General features: G+C 39.4%; 3 protein-coding genes across 4 annotated transcripts; 2 read left to right on the top strand and 1 right to left on the bottom strand.

Moving 5' to 3' along the window:
* The first annotated feature begins 852 nt into the window (after positions 1-852).
* Positions 853-2,088, top strand: LOC9315362 (DNA ligase 1). Its single transcript, XM_002881099.2, has 2 exons — positions 853-1,799; positions 1,883-2,088. Exon 1 carries the CDS (start codon positions 987-989, stop codon positions 1,785-1,787), a length of 801 nt encoding a protein of 266 aa, XP_002881145.1. The 5' UTR covers positions 853-986; the 3' UTR covers positions 1,788-1,799; positions 1,883-2,088.
* Positions 2,089-2,204: 116 nt separating this feature from the next.
* On the bottom strand, positions 2,205-5,083 carry LOC9317212 (ATP-dependent zinc metalloprotease FTSH 2, chloroplastic). 2 transcript variants are annotated; one of them, XM_021027422.1, is made up of 5 exons: positions 4,967-5,083; positions 3,513-4,697; positions 3,113-3,426; positions 2,787-3,027; positions 2,205-2,687 (listed from the first exon to the last, which is right to left on the bottom strand). In XM_021027422.1, the coding sequence occupies exons 2-5, from the start codon at positions 4,695-4,697 to the stop codon at positions 2,328-2,330; spliced, it is 2,100 nt and encodes a 699-aa protein (XP_020883081.1). In that variant the 5' UTR covers positions 4,967-5,083; the 3' UTR covers positions 2,205-2,327. The 2 variants fall into 2 exon arrangements, with proteins under 2 accessions (XP_020883081.1, XP_020883082.1); XM_021027423.1 differs by lacking the exon at positions 4,967-5,083 and adding an exon at positions 4,864-4,942.
* A 3,583-nt stretch (positions 5,084-8,666) lies between these two features.
* On the top strand, positions 8,667-10,555 carry LOC110229284 (subtilisin-like protease SBT1.6). Its single transcript, XM_021029055.1, has 4 exons — positions 8,667-8,797; positions 8,850-8,922; positions 9,014-9,274; positions 9,689-10,555. Exons 1-4 carry the CDS (start codon positions 8,667-8,669, stop codon positions 10,553-10,555), a joined length of 1,332 nt encoding a protein of 443 aa, XP_020884714.1.
* Positions 10,556-10,800: the final 245 nt, after the last annotated feature.

The following is a 10,800-nucleotide window of genomic DNA, read 5'->3' as shown; positions in this document are numbered from 1 at the left end:
TTCAAGAAAGCGCTAGGCGCTAAGCGGGCGGTGACCCAGTGCCTAGCGCCTAGAACGCCTAATCAGGGCCTAGACGATTTTTTAGGCGGTTTAGACGTTTATAACATAAAACATTATCAATATAATATTATATATAAAAGTTATATAAAATATCTATAAAACTAAAAATTATGAAATTATAAATAAAAATTCAGTGTTCAAGAAAGCGCTAGGCGCTAAGCGGGCGGTGACCCAGTGCCTAGCGCCTAGAACGTCTAATCGGGACCTAGGCGATTTTTTAGGCGGTTTAGACGTTTATAACATAAAATATTATAAATATGATATTATATATAAAAGTTATATAAAATGCCTATATAAAACTAAAAATTATGAAATTATAAACAAAACTAGATAAAACATTTATTTATATTTATATTAAACAATATATAAATATGTATAACTATATATATAAATAAAACTCTAATTAAAATTGAAAAAAATACATTAAACAAGATCTATGTAACTTTAGGCGGTCAAGACGGTTATCTAGGCGTCGCATGAGAGCCTAGCGCCTAGTCGGGGCCTAGGCGACCGCCTAGACCGCTTTTTAGAATACTGTAAAAATTAGATAAAATATTTATTTATATTTATATTAAACAATATATGAATATTTATAACTATATATATAAATAAAACTCTAATTGAAATTGAAAAAATATATTAAACAAGATCTATATAATTTTAGGCGGTCAAGGCGGTTATCTAGGCGTCGCATGAGAGCCTAGCGCCTAGTCGGGGCCTAGGCGACCGCCTAGACCGCTTTTTAGAACACTGGATTTTATGTTTTGTGAACTTTACAACAAAATTATTAGAAAAACAAAAAAAAAGTAAAGAAAGTAACGGGCCAGCCAATGGGCCTCTTAAGGTGGTAGTGCGGTAAGATCTCTCTCTCTCTTTTTCCTTGCAACATTTATTACTACTGTACGCTTTCGACAGAAAAGATTTCAATGGAGGAGAAGAACACTGACGGCAAAAGAAAGACTGTTCCTTCGATTCCGGCTAACTACATCAGCATCCTTCAGCTTCAAGAGCGTTGGCTCAATGAGAAAGAGAAGAAGCGAAAGGAGGAAGAAGAAGAAGAGAGACGACGGAAACAAGAGGTTGAGGAAGAAAAAAAGATAGAGGAAGAAGATCTGAAGAAAGCGGAGGAGGAGAAGCGTTTGAATCTAAGTAATCGGAAACATTTGGAAAGAAATAAGAACGGCGGAGAAGCAAGATTCGTTGAGAAGGAGAAACCGGAAGTCACGGCGGCGATGGAGAGCTGTGGAGGAGAAGATACGGCGGAGGGATTACCGAAGAAGAAGAAGAAGAATAAGGGATCTAGGAGGAAACGATATAATAGCAAGAAAAAGAATCAAGATATGGCTGTGGTTGAGGATGTCGTCGATTGTGGTTGCGTATCAATCCCGCCGCCTGAGTCCGTCGTGACGGAGAATGTTACTCCGGTAAAAGATGTGGTTCGAGTTTTTAGGAAGAAAGGAGAAAAAGCGACCAAATCGAAAGAGGTTACGGATGTGATGGCCATGGAAACACAATTTGAGAATCTCACTATCAAAAGAGAAGAGGAAACCAAAACTCTAAAGGCGCAAACCCAAACCAAACCGATTAATCGTAATAGGCCAAGGCAGGGGAAAGATTTTGCGCATCAGCGTGTTAAAATGCCGATAGGAGCTGCTTCAATGGTGTGGGTGAAGAAGGAGAGAGCTAATGATGGAATTGCAAGTGGCGTGAAGCCATTAAATGCGTAACGTTTGCTTAAGGTTTGATAAATGTTGCAACTTTAGGGTTTCTATTTACTGATTTGGAATCAAACAATTGATGTTTCGGATTATTTTGGTTTCAGGTTTGCTGCTATTGCTGTAGTCTGTGGAAGGGTGAAGAAAACTAAACAAAACAGTATGAATTTGGTAATATTCTTGGATGTTCATTGAATTGAAAGATGATCATATGATCCTGGTATTTCTGTAGTAAAGCATTAGGGACTAAGGTTTGAGGTTAATTGTATGCAAATGTACATAATTTTGAAGTAAAGAACATGATTCCCTAACAGATTTGGTGTTGTACTTGTGCAAGCTTGAAAATACTTTTGAATCTCAGTTTTGAGTGTTGCAAATCTGGACAACTAAATCAACAAAGATTGTTGAATTGAATCCTAAAGAAGCGTATCGATTCAATTTTAACATTTACTTGTTACTAAATTTTGAGATAGTATCACATTTCTAGAGTGTAAGTTTGACAGAAAAATTTACAGAAAAATTATAAGTATCACAAGTATACAAATTTCTTACTTAGACGGAAGCTGGTGTTGGTGCTGATGCTGGAGTTGATGTTGTTGAGGAAGGAACCCGGTTTTCTGGTGGGATTTCAGTAAACTCAGAAAGAATAGCCCTGAATTCGTCACCGCCAATTGTTTCTTTCTCGAGAAGCACTTCAACGAGCTTATCCATGGCTTCACGATTGTTCCTTATGTGGCTTAGAGCTATCTCATAGGCACTGTCTGATAGTTTCTTCACCGCAGAATCAATGTCTTCTGCAAGCTTCTCAGACATGGAGTTTCTTGCCATCATTCTCATGATGACATCACTTTGTGCTGATGAATCCATCAACGACCATGGTCCAATATCAGACATTCCAAATGTTGTTACCATCTGCAAAGTAAATAATCAAGAGTCTCAAACACTCAATTTCATCAACTAGTAAAAGATCAACCCGAGCATGAACAATGTGAAGCTGAAAGTGTTGCGTACCTGTCTAGCCAAACCGGTGATCTGTTGCAAGTCACCAACTGCGCCAGTAGTCACCTCGGGCTCACCAAAGATGATTTCTTCAGCGGCTCTACCACCGAGTCCACCGACAATTCTTGCAAAGAGTTGTTGCTTGGAGATGAGTGTCGGGTCATCTGATGGAATGAACCAAGTCAGACCTCTTGCTTGGCCTCTTGGTATCAACGTTACCTTTTGCACAGCATCATGTCCTGGAGTCAATGTTCTGCAAAAGAACAAAGTTTATAACTTCAAGTAAGTTCTTGATAGAAATGATATACAGACAGGCTTTTAATATGATTCTCACTTACCCACACACTGCATGACCAACTTCATGGTAAGCTACCAAGCTTTTGCTCTTGCCATCGGTCATCACTGTTCCTTCCATGCCAGCAACGATTCTATCAATGGAGTCATCAATCTCTTTAGATGATATCGATGTCCGTGCTCGCCTTCCGGCCAATATAGCAGCTTCATTCAAGAGGTTAGCGAGATCTGCTCCGCTAAATCCGGGTGTTCTCATTGCTATTATTTCAAGTGAGACATCATTGTCGAACTTCTTATTACCGGCATGAACCTTGAGAATATCTGTTCTCCCCTTAACGTCTGGAACGTCAACACTTACCTGAATCAGAAACTTATAAGTAAGCACCAGCTCTAGGAGTAGTATAGGATTACAAAAAATATCAATGTGTATTCATCAGATAGTACCTGCCGGTCAAACCGTCCTGGCCTCAACAAAGCAGAATCAAGAATGTCTGCTCTATTGGTTGCAGCAACTACGATAACACCAGTGTTACCTTCAAAACCATCCATCTCAGTTAGGAGCTGATTGAGGGTCTGTTCTCTTTCATCATTACCTCCACCAATTCCGGTTCCTCTTTGCCTACCAACAGCATCTATTTCATCTACGAAGACAATGCAAGGAGCGTTCTCTTTGGCTTTCTTGAAAAGATCACGGACTCTTGAGGCACCAACACCAACAAACATCTCAACAAACTCAGAACCAGAGATGGAGAAGAAAGGTACACCAGCTTCACCAGCAATGGCTTTTGCCAAAAGGGTTTTCCCGGTACCAGGAGGACCAATAAGGAGAACACCTTTTGGGATCTTGGCACCAACCGCAGTGAATCTCTCGGGTTTCTTCAGAAACTCCACCACTTCCATGAAATCTTGCTTTGCTTCATCAACTCCAGCAACATCATCAAATGTTACGCCAGTGTTTGGTTCCATTTGAAACTTTGCTTTGGACTGACCAAACTGAAGTGGGTTACCAGGACCTCCAGGTCCACCCATTCCACCACCAGAGCGTCTCGAAAGTAGGAACAAACCACCAATCAAAAGCAATGGGAAAGCAAGATTACCAATCAAGTTGAATAACACAGAACCTTGGTCTTCCTGAGCATTATGTGCTGCAAAATCAATATTCTTGGCCCTAAGCTTCTGGAGAAGCTCCTGACTTAATCCCGGTAGCTGAACACGAACACGCTCAACCCGGTTACCCAACTCAGGAGAAACAGCTTCCACAATAGCTATAGTCCCATTCTCATACAAATCAACTTTATTCACCCTATCCTTATCCAAATACTCTAGAAACCTAGAATACGACATCCTAGACGATGAAACCGCTTGTTCCTCTGCATTTGCTTTCCCACTTGCAACCAAACCGACCCCGGCATTTCCTAACAAGATTTTAAGAAAATCTCTTCTTCCTTCATGTTTCTTCTTCACATCCAAAGAAGCCTTCACTACATTAACCTTAGATGTCCTAATCACTGAAGAAAAGTTTGAGGAAAGACCAATCTGTCTACCGGAAAAGTTTTTACTTAACCTCTGTTTGGTTGTTGTATTCACTGACAATCCATTTCCCACAAGACAAGCAGATGAAGCTGCCATCTGAATTTCATCAACGAAGCAAAAAGTAATTAGATGCTATAGCAAATTCCATGAACGATGAGACAGAACAAGCAAGACTCTTACAAGTACAAGAACCTAATCCTCAGATCAAAGGAACAGTAAATATACGAATAATCCTCAGATCAAAGGAACAGATCAAAGGAACAGTAAACGACGAAATCAGAGTTTGCCGAAGAAAACCCAGTCAGAGTCATGCACCGACCGAGATTATACAGAATCTAAGCAGAGAGAAGAGGTAGGAGAAGAACCTGTATCGATTACAGATGAGAGTTGTATAAGGAAGGAGAATCTCGAGCTCTGCAAATATGGAAGATGGAGAGAAAGACGAGAAGAGTGAAGGACTTGGAGATTTTTTTTTGAAGGGAACAGATGTGGTTCGTGAAGAACTTACGTGTCCTTCATTTAGTGGTTAAGTTAGTTAACCGAATCTAACCAAAACTGAATTCAATTTATCCAAACCAAAATATATTTAAAATTGGGTTTACTCGACCATTTTCATTTACATGTGAATTTCTCTAATATGTTGTGTTCTCTTGCAATTTGTATATTACTTGTTTAATTAGACATATCAATTGAGATCTAGTGTGTTATGTGTTCTCTTGCAATTTGTATATTACTTGTTTAATTAGACATATCAATGAGATTTGAGACGGTTAGAACATGTGCATTAGCGAATCTCTCACTTAAGTTTATTATCTATAAAAATTAATAAAATAATAAATATTATTATTTAATTTCATCACTGTAAACATAATTTGACAAATGTATGAATAGTGTCAAGATGGCTCTCACAAAACTATTCACATACCCTGCAAAGTGATCTCTTTCATACTTCTCCATATAAAGGTTGATGTTAGCGACCATAACATAACAAAGACTATCTGTGAATCCCAAAATAGAAAAAGGTGAGTACTTCAAATTTTTTATCATCAGCTCTTTTAGATATATCTTGAAAACATCTGAGAAAACCAGAAAATTTAATGAGAAAAATACGCTGCAGCACAATCTTAGGGCTCAAATAGAGACACAAGAAGGTCCATCTCTATGGAAGAAAAGGTCGCAATAGTTCCAATCAACGAATCACTTCTTTGGAAGATATTAAGAAGCAGAGGATAAAACGTATCATGACAGTACTTCAAATCAACCAGCTCACCAGAATCGTGCCAACATTAACGAGTATCATAAACGATTAAAAGTAAAATGCCTCAATTAAATAAAAAAATAATATTATCGTTATTTTTAAAAGAAAAGAAAAGTAAAAAAGCAAACAATATAATAGTTGTAAAAGCAAACATTTTTCTTTCGAACAAAAGTTGTAAAACATTTTTCTTCGCTTTTGTTCCCTAAAATTGTTAACCAAGATTTCAAAATCAATGCTTCTAGCCAAGATTTCAAAATAAGATTACAACTTAATAACAATTACTTGCAATCTTGCGGAAAAAAATTGTATAAAAAGTTTCAAAAAAAGCAGAGTAAAGAAAAAAGAAAGTAAAATCCTTATATTTATCCTAATTGTTTAACTAAAGTTTATTATCTTTTTCTAAATTAATCAACAAATCCCTTAGTTTATCGTATTTGTTTTTATATTTTTCTAAATTAACTAACATATTAGAAACCCATGTTTGGATTATACGAGTCCATATTTGATTCTCTTTCTTACCATAGAGTTTTCATGATTTTAGAAGGCATAACCACTTCCATTTCTGGAATTTAAATTCAATTAATGAATATTGGAATATGCCACGAATATGTTTTTTATTATGTAAAATTTGATTTCGCTTTTAGACAAAAAAATTATGTGACAAATGTGTAAAAATGTCTTATAAGTATTTTCTCCAAAACGAACGTCTTTTATTTTGGCCCACAAGATCCAAGCCCGGCCTAGCACAGTGTCACGCACGTGTGGTTTGTTTTCTATAATGCACATGCATTTCCTACATTATAGTGTCCCCTTCCTAATAGATAGTAAACCTTGTTATAAGTGTAACACTATGTATACTAGAGGTAAATATATCATCTTTCTAATGCGGGACAAATGCACATATTTGTTATTATAAGCTTTCAAGCTAACTACTTTGCACCTCAATTTCTGTTTCAATATAACTTCAATTTTTACATGTAACTAGAGTCTCTTGTATTGCTCATCACAAAGAATCCAGATCATTCCGGTGACGGACTTTATCGGAATAGTCGCCGAAAAGAGAAGTTCCAACAATTTGATACTTAGATATTTTGAATAGAAGTAAACTATATAATTAAGAAATATATGCTTCAATTATGAAGTTTTGGATAAAAGTTTCTCAGATGAGGATATAAAGGCTGCTGTTTTTTCTCTGCCCAGGAATAAAACGGCAGGCCCTGATGGTTATTCGGCGGAGTTCTTCAAGAGTTGTTGGTCAGTTGTTGGCCCAGAGGTCATTGAAGCAGTGAGCGAATTTTTCAGGACTGGTCAATTGTTGCATCAGATGAACGCTACAAATTTGGTTCTCATACCCAAAATTCCAAACGCTTCTTCTGTTTCCGACTTCAGACCAATCTCTTTGTGTAACACCATTTACAAGGTTATTTCAAAGCTTCTAGCTGGAAGATTGCTAGCCATTCTTCCCTCCATTATCTGTAACTCCCAATCTGCGTTTCTTCCGGGGAGATTGCTTGCGGAGAATGTGCTACTTGCTACCGAACTTGTGAATGGTTATAGCAGGAAGAATACTGGTCCAAGAGGTATGTTAAAAATTGACTTAAGAAAAGCTTTTGACTCAGTAAAGTGGGATTTCATCATTGCCACGATGAGAGCCCTTCAATTCCCAGAAAAGTTCATAGGCTGGATTAACCAATGTATATCTACTCCGCAGTTTTCTGTTATGGTTAATGGTCAATCTTCAGGGTATTTCAAGAGTTCTAGAGGGTTAAGACAAGGGGACCCTATCTCCCCTTATATGTTCGTCCTGGCTATGGAGGTTTTCAGCAAGCTAATGAGCTCCTCATTCTCAGCGGGTTTTATCAAGTACCACCCAAAAACGCAAGCCCTTGACATATCGCATCTGATGTTTGCTGATGATATTATGGTCTTTTTTGATGGCTCTTCCTCTTCTCTTCATGGCATTTCTGACACTATGAATCTTTTTGCTAGCTGGTCAAGTTTAAAAATGAATTGTGACAAAACTCAACTCTTTACCGCTGGTCTGGATCCTAGAGAATCCGCTGAATTTGCAGGTTTAGGTTTCTCTATTGGCTCATTGCCTATAAGGTACTTGGGATTGCCGCTGATGAGTAGAAAGCTTAGAGTGTCCGAATACTCTCCTCTCATTGAAAAAATAACCAAGAGATTCAAGTCTTGGGCTGTTTCTTCTCTTTCTTACGCGGGCAGACTCCAGCTAATAAAATCAGTCATTTACGGGCTTGTGAATTTTTGGTGCTCTGCTTTCATTCTCCCTAAAGCCTGTATTAGAAAGATGGAAGCCTTGTGTGCAAGATTCCTGTGGTCGGGCCAAATTGACAGATTTAAAGGCTCAAAAGTAGCTTGGTCAAAGGTTTGCTATCCTAAAGCTTAAGGTGGTCTGGGTCTTAGAAGATTGGGCACCTGGAATACCACTTTATGTTTAAAATTATTGTGGCTCTTATTTTCTGGAAGTGGTTCCCTCTGGGTGGCTTGGCACCATTACCATCATATAAGAGGTAACAGTTTATGGTCTATCACTGCTTCTGTTAGTGATCCTTGGAACTGGAAGTCGTTGCTAAAGCTAAGACATTCTGCTCAATCTTTCATTGAATGTAAGCTTGGAAATGGTCTCAGAGCTAGTTTCTGGTTTGATAACAGGACACCTCTTGGCCCCTTAATTAAGTTCATTGGTGATGATGGGCCACGTGATCTCCGGATTCCCATAAACTCCTCTGTTGCAGATGCCTATGATGAGCGCGGATGGAGATTAGCTTCTCCGAGATCTGAAAATGCCGTCTCTCTCCATGCTCACTTGTCTACTATTTCAACGCCTCTTTGCCCTTCATCGAAAGATTGCTACAGCTGGGTGGTTGGAAGCTCCGGATTTCACATTTTTCCAACTGCTCAAACCTGGGAAGTGGTAAGATTGAGATCTCCTCTAAAGGACTGGGCTTCTTCTGTCTGGTTTAAAGGCAGTGGGTAGCTCAGCTCAACAGACTTCCGACAAGATCTAGGCTTGTCGCTTGGGGAATGCAAATCCCCTCTGTTTGTTGCTTGTGCTCGAATTTTGAGGAAACAAAGGGATCATTTGCTCCTAAGGTGTGAGTTCAGCGAACAAATTTGGAATTATCTCCAGGTTAGGCTTCGATTATCTCCATGCATCTTCTACACTTGGTCATCTCTTATTGCTTGGACAAAGAACAAATCAGATTCTGCCCCGCCTATACTTCGCAAAGTTGCGGCCCAAGCAGCAGTGTACCACATCTGGAAGCAAAGGAACAACTTGCTTCATAATCAGGTTTCTCTTCCTCCGGCAATCGTTTTCAACGACATCGACAAGGAAGTGAGAAACACCATCTCTGCCAGACGGACCCGAAAACTATTTAGGGACCTAATGGTTCGTTGGATTAGATAAGTTTTGTTGATTGACACTCAACATTTGGTTGTAAACTTTGTTTTTTATTTCTTTTTTGGCAAGTTTACATTTATAGGTTAAGCTCTTTGTAAAACCTCACACTTCATTTTTAGGGTTGGCTGATTTTTCAGCCCTTAACTATTAGCAAACTCAAAGATTCCCCCTAAACTTTTTTGCTCTTAAAAAACCACCAACAACTATCAATTTTCTTAAACAAACACCACGTACTTTCGGATTCAGCTTGAAAAATACGCCTCCAATTGAACCGGCCATTAAACCGGGTTTAACCACAAATCCGCGTTTACTGTACCGCGATTAGGATTACCCGTATGATTACCCATGACCCGTTAAGAAAACGACGTCGTTTCACTCTTCTCTCAATTTCCCAAAACAAAGCCAAACGACGTCGTTTCACTCTTCTCTCAATCTAATTACGGATCAGACGTAATCATTGGCGTATTCGATACCGGAATCTGGCCAGAGAGGAGGAGTTTTTCATATCTCAACCTCGGTCCAATTCCAAAACGGTGGAGAGGTGTTTGCGAATCCGGAGCAAGATTTGGTCCTTGGAACTGTAACCGAAAAATCGTCGGAGCAAGATTCTTCGCTAAAGGGCAACAAGACGCCGTAATCGGAGGAATCAACAAAACCGTTGAGTTTCTATCTCCTCGTGACGCCGATGGACACGGTACTCACACTTCCTCAACCGGCCGTCATGCTTTCAAAGCGAGTATGTCCGGTTACGCCTCCGGTGTAGCCAAAGGTGTTGCTCCTAAAGCACGTATCGCCACCTACAAAGTCTGTTGGAAAGAATCCGGTTGTCTCGATTCCGATATCCTCGCCGCTTTTGATGCGGCTAGTAGAGACGGCGTCGACGTTATATCGATCTCAATCGGTGGTGGTGACGGGATTACTTCTCCGTATTACCTCGATCCAATCGCTATAGGCTCATACGGCGCCGCGTCGAAAGGAATCTCCGTTTCTTCTTCCGCCGGAAACGAAGGACCTAACGGTATGTCAGTTACAAACCTCGCACCGTGGGTAACCACCGTTGGTGCTAGTACAATCGATCGGAATTTCCCGGCGGATGCAATTCTCGGTGACGGACATCGTCTCAGAGGCGTGTCTCTCTACGCCGGAGTACCGTTAAGAAAACGACGTCATTTGGCTTTGTTTTTGGAAATTGAGAGAAGAGTGAAACGACGTCGTTTTCTTAACGGATCATGGGTAATCATACGGGTAATCCTAATCGCGGTACAGTAAACGCGGATTTGTGGTTAAACCCGGTTTAATGGCCGGTTCAATTGGAGGCGTATTTTTCAAGCTGAATCCGAAAGTACGTGGTGTTTGTTTAAGAAAATTGATAGTTGTTGGTGGTTTTTTAAGAGCAAAAAAGTATAGGGGGAAACCTTGAGTTTGCGAATAGTTAAGGGCTGAAAAATCAGTCAACCGTCATTTTTATGATATTCACATTCCTATCAAAAAAAAAAAAGAAATATATGCCCATA

Source organism: Arabidopsis lyrata (genome assembly GCF_000004255.2).
Source record: "Arabidopsis lyrata subsp. lyrata unplaced genomic scaffold ARALYscaffold_4, whole genome shotgun sequence".
Lineage (NCBI taxonomy): Eukaryota > Viridiplantae > Streptophyta > Magnoliopsida > Brassicales > Brassicaceae > Arabidopsis > Arabidopsis lyrata.
Note: the sequence above shows the minus strand (reverse complement) of the source record. Positions and strands in the feature narration are given on the sequence as shown.